This window comes from Trachurus trachurus, assembly GCF_905171665.1.
Source record: "Trachurus trachurus genome assembly, chromosome: 9".
In the NCBI taxonomy this organism is placed as follows: Eukaryota; Metazoa; Chordata; class Actinopteri; order Carangiformes; family Carangidae; genus Trachurus; species Trachurus trachurus.
This window is the reverse complement of record NC_139895.1, coordinates 31,328,420-31,347,776: the sequence shown is the minus strand read 5'-3', so window position 1 is coordinate 31,347,776 and position 19,357 is coordinate 31,328,420. Positions and strand designations below refer to the sequence as shown.

Here is a 19,357-nt window from a genome sequence, read left to right as displayed (position 1 = left end):
AGTGAAATTTGAATTTTGGGTGAACTATCCCTTTAAATGCCAACTAAATACAGATGTGTTCAGCCTGCTCTCCACAGAGAGGGGCCCTGCCGCATCGTCTGCGGTGTGTGTGTATTGCCGTCATGATGCTCTGATTAAAGGGAGCCATGGAGATAAACTCGAGCCACTGTCTCATTAGTCGCAGTAACTCTGCCTGGTTCCCACCCACAGGAGCTCCTCCCAAAGCCACAGGAGAGCAGGGCACCCCTACACAGCCTGCAGGGACAGGACACAAGCACCACAGCTGCCACAGCTGACAGAGTGCACCATCACACATCAGCAAACTCACACACATGTGCAGACACAAGGACACACACACACGCACGCAAGGGAGACCAAGCAGCACGCTAAAGTCTCTTTCCAGCTCTTGCCAAAAAACAGCCTCAGAGGACGGGATCACTGGCTCCATGACAAAATGGGGTTTCCCCACAGGGCCACTCCATAAGCCTGCAACACAGCAAATGGCTGTGTGTGACCTGCTGAGCTACAAATATAACAAACATCCGATGTGAAACAGATGCATCGCAATCCACATTAAAACAAGCTCACCGAGGCCCTTTGCGTAAGCTTCGGTTGCAGCAGCAGCATCACAACAGCCTCATGGGAGCTGGGATTGATGGCTGTGGCACTGGCAGAGGTTCGCCAATATTTAGGGACAGGAGCAGATTGTGCAGAGGGAAGAGAGGGAGAGGGAGAGGGAAGGAGGGAGGGAGGGAGGGAGGGAGGGGAGGAAGCAGGTGTCTGGGCCGCTGTCCGTCAGGCCCTGCACTGACAGGTTTATCCCAGCCGAAAGGGAAGGTAACACACTGAACGGCACAATGAGGAGCGATAAACGTCAGGCCCGGCCCCAGCAACCATGGTAATGGCTGACAAACGGCTCACTGGCTCATCTCGCAGCCAGTGAGACACACACACGCGCACACACCGCTCTGCGTTATGTTCAATCAGAGGGGAAAACACCAGCGAGCTTCTTATTCTACAAACCACCTGAGAGTCATGCACGACTGGTACCACACGCTTATTTAGCATTCGAAACGTTAAAGAATAACGTTTTCCTTGTCGACAATACAAAGACATCGATATAAGTGTGATATACACACACAGCACTATATTGCTGTATATAGCCAATACACAAAGTGTTCTTTCATGACAAGAGACTGTAATATGTATGCCACATTCAAAACTAGCTTAAAGAAGTGGCTACTAAGTAAACAAAGCTGCAGTCATGACCACTGATAATGAGTAAATGTCACTATGTCTCTTCTATGTAACCATGTTACACTAAAAATGAGGTCATGTCATCATTTTTGGTACTTTTATTTATTAACTAACCGACTGTTTTCTCATCTTCACCACTTAGGCCTACTTATTTACTTAATCTGTTTTTTTTTCTTTCTTTCAGTCCTCCCCCTTTGGCCCCTCCCCTATTGTCTGATTACCTTATAACTGGCACCAACCATCAACTACCACAATTAAATCAAGAAACATAACCCAGACCTGCATTGTTGCAACCTCCCATTCCATCTACACTCCCCACCCCCCCTTTTTTTCTTTTATGCTTTTTCTTTTTTACTCCTCCTCTGTCCTCCAAATCTAGCACTTTAACCATCAACTCTAGCACTTTAAATTTCTGACTCCAGCACTTTAACCTCCACTGCCTACCACCTGTGCCTACTGTGAACCATAATTGTATTGTGTTTTTGTCTTACCTACCTATGTATTATGATTGTATTACTTTCTTTGTTTTTTCTTTCTATGTTTTTAAATACTGTACTTATATTTGTGTTTTCCTGCTTGTTTCTATTTCAGTATAGGGGGACTGTCAATGGAAATTAGCCTTTTAGCTAGAATTGAGTACATTTACATTTTATCTTTAAAATGTTTATCAATGTACAATGTCCCTCTTTATCAAATAAAAGTAATTGAATTGAATTGAATAGAATGTATATACTTTTCATTTGTAATCACACCAGTCAGTGGGTTTCCATAGATCTTCTATAACCAAATATCACATTTATTATTCAATATATAGGGACCAAATGATACTCAACACATGTCTGGTTTCTACATGTTGGCCTTTTGGTGATGAGGTTTTAAATAAAACCTGTTTTACACTGTTTATGTAATGTGATGTCAGCACCGGATAGCAACATGTTATTATGTTATTAATGCTCCAATTTATTTTTAAAGGGGGCGAGTACACCACTTCAACCAGAGCCACAGCCCACAAAATTTAACAGCCTGAAGTTGTTGCAACGCCCATCTGTCTGTGGGGTTTTAAAAAAACACACTCCGAGTGTAAAAAGAAAGCACACACAGACACACACGCATGTGTTTATTATAGCCGTGGGTATTTTTGACCTGTTTAAACATGTCATGGCATTTTGACTTGTTTCTCTACAATCAGGCAATTATTAGAATGGAACTATGAAGAAAATTACAATTTTGAGCTGTATCTTGTTTTGTTTTTTTATGCATTCTGAATAACACTGCCAACTAATGCAGATCCATGCACAGCGGGGTCACCTTCTGTATATCCCATATGCATGATATTCCCCCCCGTCCCTCATGTGATGCTCCGGCAACGTTACATAACGCCTTCAAATAAGAGACTTGCCTCTGAATTAAAACGAGACTTTCACTATTCATGATTCGCCTCATCAGTGGCTCCAGTTAAACATATTTTTTGACCATCGAACATCAGCTAGCTAAATCACAATCAGTAGCTTTTGATTAAACACAGAGATATGTGGCTGAATAACCACATTCAAAATGAATCCAGAAAGCTGAGCTGCTTCAAACAGATGTCTAAAAACCTCCCCCTATATCTTCACTTCAAACAGTGGGACAGCAGGAAGATGAATCCACTCCCAGAGACAAACAGAGTGTGTTTAGCCTTAGTGGAGTAACAGCAAAAAACATCTGGTAGCAGTCATCAGAGAATCACAGTCAACCAAACAAAGGCTGTGCTGGGTGGATTTAACAGATACTATGCGGAGGGGTGTTCTGTTCTTATAAGCGCATTCACTGTGTAAACCAGTCCCTTGATCACGGGTAATGTAAGTGTTGTGCTCTGCTACACAACCCAAATAAAACTTCTAATTCAGTACAGTACTTTGGAAACTGGGCAATTTATTGAGTGTCAAACACACATACACACACAACCTAGTTTGCTATAGTTTCATATTCTGTGTATTCTTTCCCCTCCTGTGCAGTCAAGTGACATAAATTAGCAGAAATGTGGCCGAGACTTGAAGTACTTCCTCTTCCACGGTGATTGTGTACAGTAACTAATTCATCAGACACTTCTGTGATTGCTGTTCTCGTGACAAGAGTGACAACACATTTTAATGAAAACAATAAGCTCAGAAGAGCGAGGAGAGGAGAGTGCTGCACTCATTTGCCTGATGGATGCGCAGCCCCTCCAACACATTGACCTTTGGCAAGGTCACGGCATTCCAGCAGCTGCATCAAGACGCTCCTTGAACGCATAAATTATCGTCATCATCAGCTCAACCTGTGGCTCATCCACTCAACGCGTGTCCCAGAGCAGACGGGACGTTCAGGACTCTCATTTATTACCCTTGAAAGTTACATAAGATGTGTGTACAGCCACCACATCAAGGCTGCCTCTGATTTAATCAGCCCCGATGTGATAATATGACATCATCTGCGGTGATTACGGCCCAACATGATTCATTTATTTACCTTTTCTGGGATAGAACTCCGGGGTAAATATTCACATCATGACCTCATAACTGCTGTGTTTATATGATGTGTTCTTCCCCCTCCCGACAACCCCTATCTGTGTCATCTGTAGACAGGAAACTGCTTCGTCTCTTACCTGTGTCTTGTCGAAACTGGTGCATGGACTGCAGGTCGATGACGTAAGGAGAGAGCTGGGCATCCACCTGCCCCAGAACCACGGTACCTCGGGCGTCCCCCTTCAGCACGTTCTCAATATGGTGGCAAACCGCCGCACTGTAAGGCCTCCAGCGCCCGTGTTCGTTCATCCACTCCCAGACCACCACCCTGGCCAGGTTCTGAGGAGGGTACCCCAGTCCGTTGACGGGCACCAGCAACCCCGATCCGGGACGAGCCATCTCCTCCTTCTGTGTGGTGTCTGCCTGCACTTCAGCTGCTGGCTCTGTCCTGGGCTACAGCACCACTGCTGCCCTGTCAGTCAACTGACACACTGGAACATTTTCATCAGCCCCAGGCAGAAAAAAAAAAAGAAGCTTGAATCAGCAATTAGTTTGGTAGTCCTCAATCAGCTCATGCTGCTTTCAAGCTGGAGTCATCGTCTCTACAGGTGCTTTCAGACCGCTGCAGCCTCTGTCCTCTTGTGTCTTGTCCTGTTTTGAAGTGGCAGATGTTGATGGTGTTGATGGTGGTGATGATGAGGATGATGATGATGATGAGATCTGCAGCTGGAGGCAGCCTCAGTGCTCCACGACGGCCGACCACACCGGATCAGGAGCAACACAGACAGGAGACGCTCTCTAAACAGGAGACGAGGAGCAAGAAACACACTGGTAAACAAACGCTGTGATTCGTCCCGTGAGTCTCAGCAGTCAGGTAGTGTTTAAGAGCAGATGACATGAGGCTAACCAGCTCTGTGTTCCAGTCCCCTCAGTGTGCCTGGCTCTTACCTCCAGGCAATTCTGTTTACCTTGAGTGTGCCAACAACAAAAAATGTATATGAGCCTGAGAGCTGGCTCAGCAGCAAAAAATAACTGATTGTCATCAGATTTGTGTAGAGGGGGACAGAGCAGTGTGCACCAACAGCCAAATGCTATCATAATCCTGGCACACACAAACAACATTACTGATATTTTCCACAGAGAAAGCTGCTCAGATGTCGTGAAAGCAAAGGATTGTTTATGTTGTTTGTGTGTGTGTGTGATTTTTTTTTTTGTATTTTTTTGTATAATAATGTCCTCAATCTTACAGCTCGTGTTGAATGTTATTGTGTGACGCTTGAATTGGTTCTGGCGATACAGACCTGTAGGTTGCAGTTGTGGTGCCACACATCTGTCAGGTAGAAGCTGCATTTCAAAGGCTCCGACCGGTCGGATTGGAAAAGGGGAAAAAAAAAGAAAAAGAAAAAACCGAGGTGAAACGCACCTGCTTTTTCACATCGGTGACTTGTACGCGTTCCCCTTCCTTTTAACAATCCGAAATCTCTCTTCAAAAACGCACCTCCTGCGGCTCCCCGGTAATCCTGTGTTATTGCAGAAAACCAAGCCGTCGTTTCATTCCCGTGGATGTTGCTACAGACTAACAGCAGCTTGTTGGTCCGCTGAGCTCAAGTGAACGCGTGCCATTCCGCTGGAGGCGCGCGGTTCTCTCCGCAACGCCAAACATCACGCATTCACACAGGGGAGACCTAAAAACACGCAATTCTGGCTGCCCGCGAATTACGCACAAATGTCCCAGACGCACCTGTGTGGACAAGCCGCTGAAAACCATCCAGTTGTCAATTACAACCAAACAAATTATAGCTACAACTTCCGGTGTCTGGTTTCAAAATAAAACCCCAGCGCTGACGCCGTAGGATCGACACATGATCACACTAGATGATGAAGTGACACAGACCTAAACGAGATAAATAGAGGTGGAGAGAGAGAGAGGGACAGACAGATAGGCAGAGGGAGACAGAGAAAGAGTCATTCCTCTGAAAGCGTTCAGGAAGACATGTGACTTTCTTGTGACACTAAGCCAAAGAGGGACAATGGTTACACTTAATAAGAGCCAATGGCCCAGGGTCAGTTATGCAGCATCCAGATCATATGCCTCTGAAACTTCCCATATCAATATCAACTCAAAATCCATGGCTGTGTATCAGAGGATGCAGACTGGATGTAGCATGAATCCACATGACTGGACAGTTAAATCATCATAGTAAAATTTCTTATGATCATTGTTTTCTTAACAACCTTTTCATTTGAAGGATTTTTAATCTCTCAATCTGACAAGTTGTAGATTCATTTAAATAACAGAGAGGTCAAGTGTCCGAGTCAATAAGTATTGATGAGTTGATTATTAAGGATTATAGTGGACACAAACATGTGTGGAAGTTTCATAGCTTTACCTGGTGTCTGGGTTTATCTGTGCAGGGTTTAATGTATCCTTACTCCAGTTCAACATGGTCATTTTCAATTCTCTTAAGTGGAACAACAGTACCATCTGCTGCTCAAATAATGACCCTGCAATGAGTAGAGAAAAAACAAGGAATGATCCTTAGAAGAAAAAACAAACAGGCAGACCTAGGTCTCTTGATTATCTTTTTCATTCCATGAAAGGCCTCTTGTGTAAAATAAATGCTCATTATTATTTTTTTAACAGCTGTTTCTTTTCTGTCTGTATAAAAAGACAGACATGTAAGTGCAGAATGTCTGGCCGATCTAGAGAAATATTGTTCCTGCCAACACAATTCTTAAATCAGCATATAACTCAAATATGAATTATACAACACTTAATCACGTTGTAATGTGTTCTGTAAATATGATCCTGAGTCTCAGTCCAAATTCACTCACAATGGATCATAAGCACATATATTTTTTAGCGTTTTAATAATCTCAGTGCAGTTTGACCGATTTAAACCATAGAGTCTTTTTTCAGGAAGAGTTAAATATAAGCAAGACCCACTTCATGCTCCACAAGCGCATCAATAATCAAGAAAACACCTCCATCATGTGGTCCTCTGGTGTTCCTACATCAAATTAATCTCATGGAATCCAGTTTTCCCTTGGTTATTGCACAGTGAAGGGATGGGATGATTAATAAATCGTAAAATGGCGTTATGAATCTACCTATATTGGTAATAATGGTTCATTTTAAGCAATGTGAAATTCAACAGCTCTTCCAAAAGCTGTACTCCAATAATCAGTGAAAATAACCCTTCACTGCATCAACAGATGGAGCTGTTACCTATGGAAATACATTTACAACTCTCCAGACTAAAGAACAGAAAATGTGGAAACACCATGAAGCTGGGGAACATCTTGTTGACCAGGCATTGGTGTTTGCTGCCTCGTCCTCATCAGTGTACGCCTCAGTCCACTAGTGCCTGGATGTAATAGGTCATCAATCCTGTTGTAGGGCCCTGACTACCTCAACGTCACCCACTCCCATCAAGACATGGACAAGCAGAGGGATTGTGATTGGCTTTGGTAGTTGGAGGAAATGATGATCGCCTGGGGTACCAAAGTAGATCAATATGTTATTTAATCTTTGTGAGGAATTATAAATTCAACAGAAAACAAAACAACCTTTTCTTTTTTTTATTCTTTACCAAGCCATCCCTACAGGACCACATGTATGTACACATACTAAATAGGATTCAGTTGAAAATGTTTAATAATGAATGAAAAAACAAATAATTCCCTTCAAATCAAGCAGATCCTTGTTTTATTATATCCAAATACACGGAAATGAGATATAACTGTTTTCTTTTTCAGTTAAAACTGAATAATATGATTTTTAATACATGTAGGTTTTGTACAAATATACATAGGGATATACAGTATGACAGACATTAGTGTAATTAGATCCTACATCATTCATTCATGGACATATTGCTGTGAGATAACATCACTGAATGACACTGAATGATATGATATACATCACTAATGGAGGACAAATGGAGAACATCCTCTGTTGGCAGCAGTCTGCCACTGTTGACACAACAGTGCAGCAGCACAGTGGAGGGCTCACAGGATGACATAGGTGAAGAGAGCCATGATAGCAGCGCTGATCAGGCCGGAGATAGGGACCGTGACGAACCAGGCGATGAAGATGTTCCTGAACAGATGCCAGTCCACCGACTTCCTGGAGCGCAGCCATCCCACGGCCACCACAGACCCCACCTGTGTTCCCACAAACATGAGTGAATCAGCAGACATGATCACAGTGACAGTGGCTTTCAAGAACAGGGAGTATATTCAACAGCCAAGTTAAGAGAGAAAGTAGAGAGGGCTAGAAAAACCAAAAACACAAACACAACACAACTCAACAAGCAGGAAATATAGACCCAATAAACAATAAAAACAATCAACCTTCAACCAGGCAATGTGCAAAACAAGTACTGAGGATATAAGGATATAAGGTGGCCTGATAGGTAAAGTGACTATGGTGTAAAAATATTGCAACGTAAGTGACAATGATATAAATATAAGTATAAATAATATAAATACTACTACTTCAGGTGTGCATGGAATAAGAATATTGTGATGTAAAGTGACCATTGATAAAAACATTGCAAAGTAAGTGACAATTATAAATTATAAATTATAAATATACTAACACAGCAGGTATGCATGAAAAAAAAAAATCATAATGTAAGGTGACCATGATATACAAATATTGCAGAGTAAGTGACAGTGATATAACCAGTACTGCAGGTATACACTATATAAATAAAATATTTCTGTGAAAGTGACTGTAATATAGAAATAAATAACATTTTAGTTGTCACATCTGGTTCAGATTGTGATGGTGGTGTTTGGTTACCTTGCAGTGGGTTGTGCTGACAGGAAGGCCGATGTTCGACGCCACAACGACTGTGATTGCTGAAGCCAGTTCGATGCTGAAACCGCTGAATTGGAAGGAAACATGACGGTGCTCTTTGACTATCAGATATATCAGATTTTGTCCTTGCTATAATGAAACATAAATACAGTATGTGGCATACCTGGAGGGTGTAATTGGGGTGAGATCTTTGCCCAAGGTCTGGATCACCCTTCGGCCCCACACCCAGAGTCCGGCGCAGATGCCCACTCCGCCGTACAGAAGTAACCAGATGGGTGTGGGTGAGTTGGACACCACAGAGCCGCTCTCATATAGAAGCCAGAGGGCCACCAATGGGCCAATCGCATTGCTAATGGTGAAAATAGCTTCTGTAAATCCTCTGAATGCAACACATGTAACACATAAACTGCACTGAGAAAAACACCCTTGCCTACCTGACGTCGTTCCCTCCGTGTGCGAAGGATCCAAAGCACGCTGTGAGTATCTGCAGGAACTGGAAAAGCGAGGAGACGGCTGGGTGGTCCATCTCCAGCTCATCCTCCTCCACAGCAAGGTCCTCGCCTGCTTCCTGAGTGACACTCCCATCTTGGACTGTGCTCCCGCTGGTCACCGCTGAGCTGTAGCTGCTGTAACTGTCCACTCTCGGTCTTCTCTGCAGCCCACTGTCCAGGTCTTTGTATTTAGGCTCTCCTTGGATACCATAGATGGCCATGGTGTAAGACGTGTAGCTGTTGTTCCTCCTGATGGGCCGCTCCTCTGTGTCACTGTCCCCGATGCAGTCTCCCACTTTGGCCATGTGCAGCTTGTGTAGCAGGTCTTTGTAAAGGCCAGAGTCCTTGTGGATTGTGTGAGATCTTCCACTGTGAGGATCAGTGATCATCATTGTGCCAATACCGCCATTCAGACCTGTGAAAATGCATTGTTAACTGTAAGAACACTGCAAAAACTCAAAATCTTACCAAGAATATTAGTCTTATTTCTAGTCAAAAATGTAATTTCTAATTTCAAAACAAATCTCTTATTTTATACTTAAAATAAGACTCATCACATTAAAAAGTAGCTTGTTTTTAGACACGTTTTACTTCTTTCAAGCATCAAGGATTTTACTTGAAATAAGTAGAAAAATCTGATAGTGGATCAAGTTTTTCTTTCTTATTACAAGCACAAAAAACTTGCTTTCACTGGCAGATTTTTCTACTTATTTCAAGTGAAAATTTGTTTGAAACAAATGAAAATTATCTAAAAAAACAAGTTCATTTTTAGGTGATGATTCTTATTTCAAGTGAAAAGAGTTTAGTTTTGACTAGAAATTAGACATTTTGACAAGAAATAAGACAAATATTCTTGGAAAGATTTTGAGTTTTTGCAGTGAATTACTTGTGATCATATCTCCATGAATGTTAACACTAAGAGAGATATAGATTTTTCACCATTGCTGATATCCAAGTCTTTGGTTTCCATGTCATTGTTGTCCAAATCAGCCTCATCTGAACCTCCAAGTTTGAAAGCCACCTTCTCGCTGTCTGCTGCAGGGGGCTGGGGGTGAGGCTCAGCTAGAGCAGAGGCCTGCTCTGCTTGCACAGGTTTGTTGGCGTTATTCTCTATAAGTGGAGTTTCACATGGGGCAGCAGCTGTTTCACCTGTAGTAGTGCCACACATAAAGCATGTGCAATAAGCATAGAGTTGGTTTCTATTCAAAATGCATTTGTAAATGGACGTCCAGGGGAATGAGATTTACTTACGCTTGATTTTCTTTTTTAATCGTGGACAGACAAGGAACCAAACGACTAAAGCTGTGACGAAGGCAAAGCCCAGTGAAATGCACAGCGTACCCCACCATGGCAGTCTGTCAAAACCCAGCACTGTGTATACAAGACAGGGACATGAGAAAGAACTGTGTCTTAGATGAGGAGGAACAAATAAACTGCTTCTGTAATACATTCATAACTTTTTCTGTCTGGTCCTTTGAGATCAGTGAGAAAAACATGTCACCACTTCTATACACTTTAGCCAAGTTTAGAGAATAATAACAGGCTAGTGATAATAACAATGGCTTACATTTATATAGCACTTTTTTAAAGGTACATTGTGTAGGAATTACTCCCATCTAGCATTGCGGTTGTATATCACAAGCAGCTCAATCGTATTTTTCATGTTGCATTCACGTGAAATCGGGCAGACGGCAGACGGACGACAGCCGCTGCACGTAACGGCATAAACAAGCCTCTATGTCAGAGCTATGTCAGAGCTTACCGGAACACTTCCGTTTGTTAATGGGGGGGTTACTGATTAAAGCAGATATCAGCTTCACGGCCGTTTCGGCTAATGCTGCGTTCAAGGCAGGCTTTTGAAACCGTAAGTTACAGCTTCAAGTCACAACTACGACTTGGTAGCGTTCCAGGTAACCCGTAGCTCGTGTTTTTACCATCCTGTTGTCTGTGAAAGTTCCCTATAACGGCCACTCGTAACTTCCGACCCGTGAACTCGTACCAGATCGAACTGGTATGACTTCACAGGAAGGAAAAACACAAAGTACGAGTTTCTTTGAACACACCATGAGTTAGCAGCCCCCGCCCTTGTCAGGCATCAATTGGTCCTCGTGCTACGTCACCACATTCACGCGCATCCCTTGGCTGCACACACAGCCCTTCATGCCGTTCTCTCTCCTCATTGGATAACACTTGTATCCCACAAGGAAAATTTTCTCCTCGGGTTACAGCAGAGCAGAGTGACGGAGAGACTCGTGTTTAGGCTGAAATACTTCATGTAAGTGATTGCTGACGGAAAATAGGACTATTTAGGACTTATATTAACAAAAACATTCCACTGATATCTGCTTTAATGAAAAACATACTTTTGAACCAAATAATCGATTTTCGTGAATATATAACAGGAGAAGTTACACAATGTCCCTTTAGGTATAAGTATAAGTATAAAAACCTCTAATACTTGTCATTATTATAACTCCTATGTAAGTCCTCTTCCTGTCTCATAAGATGTGGTCATGAGATTTATTGGCAATTTTAGGTCTCAATGTCCTGTACCAGTGTCTCAATGTGTTATTACAGACAACAGTATCAGCGAGAGTATACACCCTCCTCCAATCAGATAGTGTGAAACCGACCAGTCTTGCAGCACAATGATAAAATACCAGCAGTACACTCTGTGAAGGACACTTCTAGTATTTCACTTTTCCTTTATAGCTTCAGGGAATAGCAAAAGCTCTGTCGCAGATGGAATAAAATGGCTTAATGCAGGTTAGTACGACAATATCAAATTTCTCCCATACAAATACAACTTACCTGATTGTTTGTGTGGACAACAGCAGGTTAACCACAAATAAAAAGCCAAGACAGTAAAAGCACCGGCTTTCATCAACAACTATGCCATAATGGCCGCAGACATTAATAACTGCATACACAGCTGAAGTGTGCGGGCAGAAAATATCTCTTCTTAAATAAAGAAAATTGGGGGGAAAAAAAGGTTTTCTGTATCCAGGCCAGTTGACTTCTTGATAAGTTCAATCCTGCAAATGAAACAAAAAGGAATGGAAGTTTTCCATTTAATAGTGGTATCTTTTTCATGTTCTTGTTCAGCTAGTTTTATTTTATTCCTGCTTTAATCCCATTTTCAATTAGTGTCTGGTCCTTTAAGTTTTGGCATAAATCAGTAGACAGAAATGCCAGGGACTTCAAGTAAAAGATTATTTTGGTTTATGAAATAAAGGCCAAAATCTCTCAAGACATGATTAAATATTTATGCAATGTTCTCCTACTTTTGTCCTGTCATCATCTCTTCTCTGTGTCTCCAGTGACACATATTTTCAGACCTCATCTTGCTCCAGGGATTTTTCAGCAGCTGCTGTGTTAGTGCAGTGCAGTAAGCAGGTGTCATGAGAGGCGTAGGGTGCAGTGTGCAGAGGTGGTACTCACTTGGTGCTCCTGTAAACATGATGGAGAAGAGGTTGATGCCCATAGTGATGGCGTAGAAGATGGGAAGAGCTCTGAGGCCGTTGGGCACAGGGTCAGCCTGTGGAAATCACTTTAGTGAGCGACATGTGTCTGGGTCATGTGTACAACAGCACATTTTCTCAAGAACTGCACTCACAGGAAAATTTCCCCATTTTGTGAAATATTTACTTCCTTGCCAGGAGTCAGATGAGAAGGCCAAAATCACTCTCAGGTATGTACGAGAAGCTACGGCCAACTTAACTCAACGACTACATTGCACATGTTTATACACTTTAGCTTTTGAGCAACGTTAATATTTCATTAGTGAGCTTGAGAGATGATGTCTTTATGCTAAGCCAAGTTAGCTAATTTTCATCATGTCTAGCATACAAACATTGAACTTGTGTCAGTTTTTCCATGTAATTCATACAAAAACAAAAAAAGCACATTCTCAAAAAATGTCAAACGTATTGCCATGTAACTGCTGCACTTCCCCTTATGTAGGCTACTGAAAATATACTTTTTACAGATAGAGTAAATATTTACTTTACAGAATAACACATTATGAAAGCTCATAAAATATCTGATTGTTAGCAGTTCCACACACTCTTCCCCTTTACACTTCTCAAAAACAAATGGTGCCCCCCAAAGACAAGTGAGCCAACATTTCACAATAATAAAAATGCAAAAAAATACTGTAAAGTGAAGTAAAGTGTTCAGCAGCAATTTGTGCTTTTCCTTTCCTATTAATCATCTGACGACCATTCAGATTCATCTTGTGACCCTTCAGAGAGGCCCAGATATGAAATAAATACTTAAAAAAAAAATGTTACTTAAAGACTGAAGTATCTGTAACAATAAGTTAACAATAGTAGTTTGTCACATGAGCCGTTTCTCTGCAGAATTAATGTTTTTATTTGCTATAATTACATGTTTATAGTATCTGAGTGTTTTTTTTGTCTCCATGGCAACTTGCTGTGTTATCACTATGACGTCCTGCGGACTGAGGCTCCTAGATTGTGATGCCAGGCGTGGCAAGTGGACAAGTGGGTCCGAACCAGCGCCGTAAGGATGGCTGCTTTTCATGTTATGATGTGTACTTATGTGTGCCTTTGTTGCTGAGGTGTTACTTTCTGTTCCCACACTGTACTCCCCATTGGAGCATAGTCTGGGGTTTGATTTTTCTCCTCCCCTCTCCTCATGTCACTCTGTATTTTTTACAAACTGAATTTCCCAGCAATGTCTAATCTATCTATCTATCTATCTATCTATCTATCTATCTATCTATCTATCTATCTATCTATCTATCTATCTATCTATCTATCTATCTATCTATCTAGTACAGAGGTATCATTTTGTAATTTGTTACTTAATCTGTATTATCACACTTTTTAAACCATGTACACTGAAGGAAAGATTTTACCTTGTTCAGAATGAATTTGCGAACGAAGTAGAAGAGAATGCCTGACATGATGCCCGACAGCACAGGAGACAGGAACCAGGATGCCACTTTGGATTGCAAAAAAACCTTTTAGCTTTCAACAGATATTTGCTTTCAAATGTGCAAAAAACAAAAAAACAAAGTATTCTCACCAATGCGCAGTAACTCCATCCATTTGACCCCTTGGTGACCTCTGGCCACCATGGAGAAGCCAATTGTGGCTCCAACAATACAGTGGGTTCCAGAAATGGGGAGCTTCAGGAATGACGCAGCCAGCTGCCACACGGCAGAGCCTGCCGTACAAAAACACACAAGTGAGGCCTGAGCTCATAATCCAAAAATTCACTGTAGTTAAATATAACTGATTTTGAATCACGGTTAGAAATGTAACATGTAAGTGCTTACCGAACATGGCGCTGATTGATCCCGCCATCAGGACGTGTTCAGAGCCGTTGTACATTCTGACGTCGATGATGCCTTGTCGGATGGTCTCGCTGACTTTGGCCCCCAGCAGCACCGAGCCCACCGTCTCAAAGACAGTGGCCAGGATGCAGGCCTGCCGCAGGGTGACCACCCCGGAGCCCACCGCCGTACCAAAGGAGTTGGCCACGTCGTTTGCCCCCACGGAGAAAGCAAGGATGAAGGCTATGATGAAGCCTACCACCAACAGCCACAAGTAGCCTGACATGTCAGCGTGATAGGCCACAGCCATCGTAGTGGCAGCACTCAGGGTTGCTAGTGTAGTTGTATCCATCACTATACTTGCACTTTAATTCAATTACAATGCTCAGACTCGAACCAAACCAAGTTATTGTGGTTTGACAGAGACTTATGAGGTAGGCTTGTAATGTATGTATAAATAAATTTCCACCACAAATAGGATTAAAGAACCCCCTAGTCTGGCTCTAAAGGTGCTAATAGGAAGGAATGATAATTTATTGCTAGCTAGGTATGCAGGGTTTGTGTGCAAGCTTCACCATAATACGACAAGGCACTGAGATGGGAGAGAGATCCATTGTGACGCTGAGCCTCTGATGATACACACTGCAGAAACACACACAGGTACATGAGTTAGTTGTTAACATTCCTTTTATACTGCTCCACAAATAAAGAGAACACTGACTTCCTTAACGACATGTGTCATTATGCTCTACAGGTGTAATTTAGTGAGCTACGCCAGGGAGAAGTGGTTATGATGAAGTGTTTTATATCAGCTGTAAGTCACTAGAGCCACATTCTAGTTTGGCATAAAGTTAGTGCAGAGTTATCTGTCTGAACAGGAGAGCTGAGTTAATCATAACATGAGTTGAAGTCAGTGTCTGACCTCACTAATGCAGCTTAAAGTTGAGTAGTCTGTGCTTTGTTTAGACTGATATATTAGCCTGCAATTATTTTATCATCATCAACAACAACAACAACATGAGGAAGGTTTTTAGTAACATCAGTATCCTCCAAATAAAAAATACAGTCATAGTTTAAGAGTTGACCATGTGCATGTTACTATAATGTTCACTATTTCAATCAGGATATTGGACCCTTAAGACATGCTGTACTACAATAGTTACTAACATGTGTGTTTCATCTCCTGGGGTATTTTAAAAGGATATTATCTAAAGAACACTAATAATCTCTATACCTATTTTCGATCGTTGATAGCCTAATCAATACTTCATTATAAGAATGAATCCATGTTTAGCCTACATGTTCACCATCTACCTTCGTGGTTTTCTCTCTACGACTTCACCACCGTCTTTGTTACAATCAGACAACATGCAACAGGTGCACAGAGAGTGTTACATAACACAATAATAGTAGTAACCCTGGTTTCTGAATGGGTAGCGTGCCAGGACCGTACTACCTCATAATTTAAACACAAAATAAAAACAATGGCAGTAATATAATAAAAAGGGAATGCTAAGGGTAACAACATACAATTTATAATTAAAATAATAAACACATAATAATCTTCACGGCTACACTAGCAGTTAAAACTCTCGTTGCATAGTGAAAATCACAAACAAATCCACTTGTAACTTCAAACAGGGATGTTAGAGCCGGAGAGAATAATTGGCCTATTCACCCTCAGCCGTCTGTCGGTCGTTGTGTTGTGAACCGCTTCACCATCACTATAGAAAATTGCGGTATGTTAATCTCCTAATCTGCTCTTGCATAGCCTAATTCAAATGGCGGGACAACGCAGCCAAACAAAAAAAGAGAGAGAAAAACTTAGAAAACAGAAGAACTTACTCACACGTGAGTCCAAAGTCAAAGTGAGGGGGGCGAGTGTGCTCAGCTCAGGCGCAGTGAGAGGATGTAGCCGTGGTTAGGTGGACAGAGGAGAGTCCAAATGTTAACAGGCTCCTGGTGGAGGTTGGTTTATAAATTGAGCTGGCTGAGTTGACACGCCTCTCCTGTCCGGTCATGGGACCTCTGCTGTCTGACTGCAGCTAATGTTTAGCTGCTCTGTTGACAGGCAGGGAAAATAATTACAGTTGTCTTTGATTATGTTGCTTTACTGCATATGAACCTCAAATCCCCCCAAATGATGTTTTTCTCTAACCACCGCGGAGAAATACAGATGTCTATTGTTTAGCCTAAATATACCCTCTTCTATTATTAAAAAAATATATAATGGCAAAAATATTTCAAGCCACAGATTGTTTAGAGTAACCAGAGTTTGTTGTTTTTGTATAATCAGAGCCATATTCCTGGATACTATGTATAGATCAACTATGAGTAAATAAAGACAAGGTGCAGTTGATGACCAAATTGAGAGTGTTAAAGGTACATTGTGTAGGAATTACTGCCATCTAGCGTTGCGGTTTTATATCACAAGCAACTCAGTCGTATTTTTCATGCTGCATTCACATGAAATTGGGCAGACGGCAGACGGACGACAGCCTGCAAGTAACAAGCTTCTATGTAAACAAGTGGTCTGTCAGCATGAGGCAAAACAATACACATGACAATATGTTGTCATGGCGATGTCATATTGTTTACCTGACCCACGTTTTACCGGCTTTCTCTGGACTTCTGTTACTAAAATGACATCTGGTTTGTTACCGACGGCCGTCTAACCAGCACCGAGCTTACCCGCTCCATGTATATATGAATGATATAAACGGCAAATTCAGAGCTGAAAGGAACACTTCAGTTTGTTGATGGGGGTGATTACTGATGAATGAAAAACATACTTTTGAACGAAATAATCGATTTTTGTGAATAGATAACAGGAGAAGTTACACAATGTCCCTTTAAAAGAGACCAGAGAAGGAGATATTAATTTAGGCCTTAACTCTGGTGCCATCTACTGGACAAGCTTGACATTTTAAACACAGCAGTGGTAGGGGAATATAAGACACCACCCCTCTCTGGATTGTGAAATATCCCTTTGGGATGTGCATGAGTATATCTTTTGTCTTTTTCAATATGTTTGTGTGTGTGTTTTTCCTTTCAAGTTTCTTCCTTTTGAATTTTCAGAATAAATGTTCCCGTCCTCGGTATCTTCACTCTGAGGTGAAGTTTAGGCCATGGAGAACCTCTCATAGTGTGTGTAACTGAGCAGAACGTGAAGCAACAGTCCTAAACCGTGTTACTAATCAACCAGTTCTTCATAGTCACTTTACTGAGAAGACTTGAGTGGACTGCCAGGCTGCCTCCACTGTCAGCAGAATGGATGATCTGAAATGCTACACTGCCTCCAAATCTGCTGATAAGTTCCTCTTCATTATTCATTTATTTAGCGGCTGGTGGCTGATCTAGTTTCGATTGGTGACATCTGACAAGTCAAGCCGTGCCACATAGTGTGGAATATTCTGACCTCGCCAAAGCATGTGACAGGTTCAAATGGAAGTGACTCACAACACCACTGAAAATAAATGTGAAGGTTGTGGAAACAGACAGCACCTCTGACCTGCACCGTGTTGCAGTTATGTCTATGTGTAAGGAACAATATGGCAAAGATCAACCACATACTGTACTATGTATGAATGTGCCATTCCCACACACTCCCATAATGCAACACAAATTACAACACATCAGGTGAGTCAATTACATTGATTGTTTATTGAGTAGTTAACAAATACAAATGTTCACACATCGATACACATCCATGCAGACAGAACATATTAAAGCATGCCCAATTAGCTGGAGTGTAATGCTGAAATGGATTTCTTTTGTCAATCACTAACTGGTAATTCACATAGAATAAAAATGATATCTACAGTATGTATTTGTATGTTTGTATCTGAGGACAATTTCTTACAGTTTGTAATATTTCTTCCAGCTGCAATGTCACTTCATATACCCAAATTATACAAGAGGAGGTTTCTCAGTAGTTATACCTGTGTATTAATTGCTTTGGTTTCCTTTGAGGATCAGATATAGTAGCTATATCAGCATCCACAGTTAATATTCTAAATTGTCATGAGATTTAGTGTTACAGTAGAACAGAGGTGAGTTCAAAGAGCACAGATTAACCAGTGAAGCACAGAGACAAACTGCATTGTTTGATCAAAGGGCAATCAAAATGGTTATGATTGCCATACTTTAAATCCCTAAATATAAATCCCCCAAAATGAAGATCAGAGATTCCTTTGAAATGCACTGTGAGCAGAGTTTATAAATGTCTTGTTGTCTATTAAAATCGTTGAGGTGACTTGAAACGCAGCTTCATGTCCACACATGTAGAAAAACCTGGAAAAAGCAGCTGTTTATAATTTATTATCATACTCACTTGCCACTGTGGGTTAGATGAAGCCGCCAGTTCAGGATCATGAACAACCAGTCTTAAGCAATTATCCTCAATAACTATCATTTAGATACAAAGAAGTTGAACCGGAACATTGGAAATGAATCATACACATAGTCATTTGCATGCAATCATATTCTCATGGGATTAGGACAGTAATTTTGATTATGTACATAAATGCTGACTTGTTTTGTTGACAGTGATCTAACTTTTGACAGAGCAAACCTAGTGCAAGGCCTTTCCCAGAAGGCTTAGCCACTCTTCTGTATTATGATGCTTATTTAATTACTACTGCTACTGTAAAACAGAGTTATCTTAAATGTTGTTTTGCGTTGTGCATGAGGTATTCAAGATTGTAATTATCCATCGCTGTTGTCTAAAGCAACAATGTGCATTTGTTTTGCAGTGGCATGAGAAGTTTCTCTCTTCGCATTCTCATGGCGTGTTGTGTATAATCCAGCTGCCGTTTACATGGGCAACACAGAACAACAGATGGGTATATCCCTTTATATTTCAAGAGTGTACTTGCATATCACATGACTGGTGTGACAAATACAAAAAAAAAAAAAAAAACGTTAAACACCCTCAAATGTTATCCAGTGCAAATCTATAAGTCATATAATCTCTCACAATCACATCAGACAT

At 41.4% G+C, this 19,357-nt stretch overlaps 2 protein-coding genes across 4 annotated transcripts in view; both read right to left on the bottom strand.

Moving 5' to 3' along the window:
• Window positions 1-4,142, bottom strand: part of dtx1 (deltex 1, E3 ubiquitin ligase) — a gene marked incomplete at its 5' end in the record, with an annotated part of 54,141 nt that extends 49,999 nt beyond the window's left edge. For 2 of the 3 annotated variants that reach the window (XM_083978297.1, XM_083978298.1), the window contains one exon: window positions 3,884-4,142. In XM_083978297.1, coding sequence (XP_083834423.1) covers window positions 3,884-4,142 — 259 coding nt within the window. The remainder of the gene's footprint in view (window positions 1-3,883) is intronic. The other variant, XM_083978299.1, reaches the window with a different exon arrangement.
• A 3,612-nt stretch (window positions 4,143-7,754) lies between these two features.
• Window positions 7,755-14,716, bottom strand: slc20a1a (solute carrier family 20 member 1a; the record flags this gene model as incomplete). Its single annotated transcript, XM_083978352.1, has 10 exons — window positions 7,755-7,910; window positions 8,554-8,638; window positions 8,735-8,920; window positions 9,006-9,477; window positions 10,002-10,211; window positions 10,314-10,433; window positions 12,504-12,600; window positions 13,945-14,030; window positions 14,115-14,255; window positions 14,368-14,716. 10 exons carry the CDS (start codon window positions 14,714-14,716, stop codon window positions 7,755-7,757), a joined length of 1,902 nt encoding a protein of 633 aa, XP_083834478.1.
• Window positions 14,717-19,357: the final 4,641 nt, after the last annotated feature.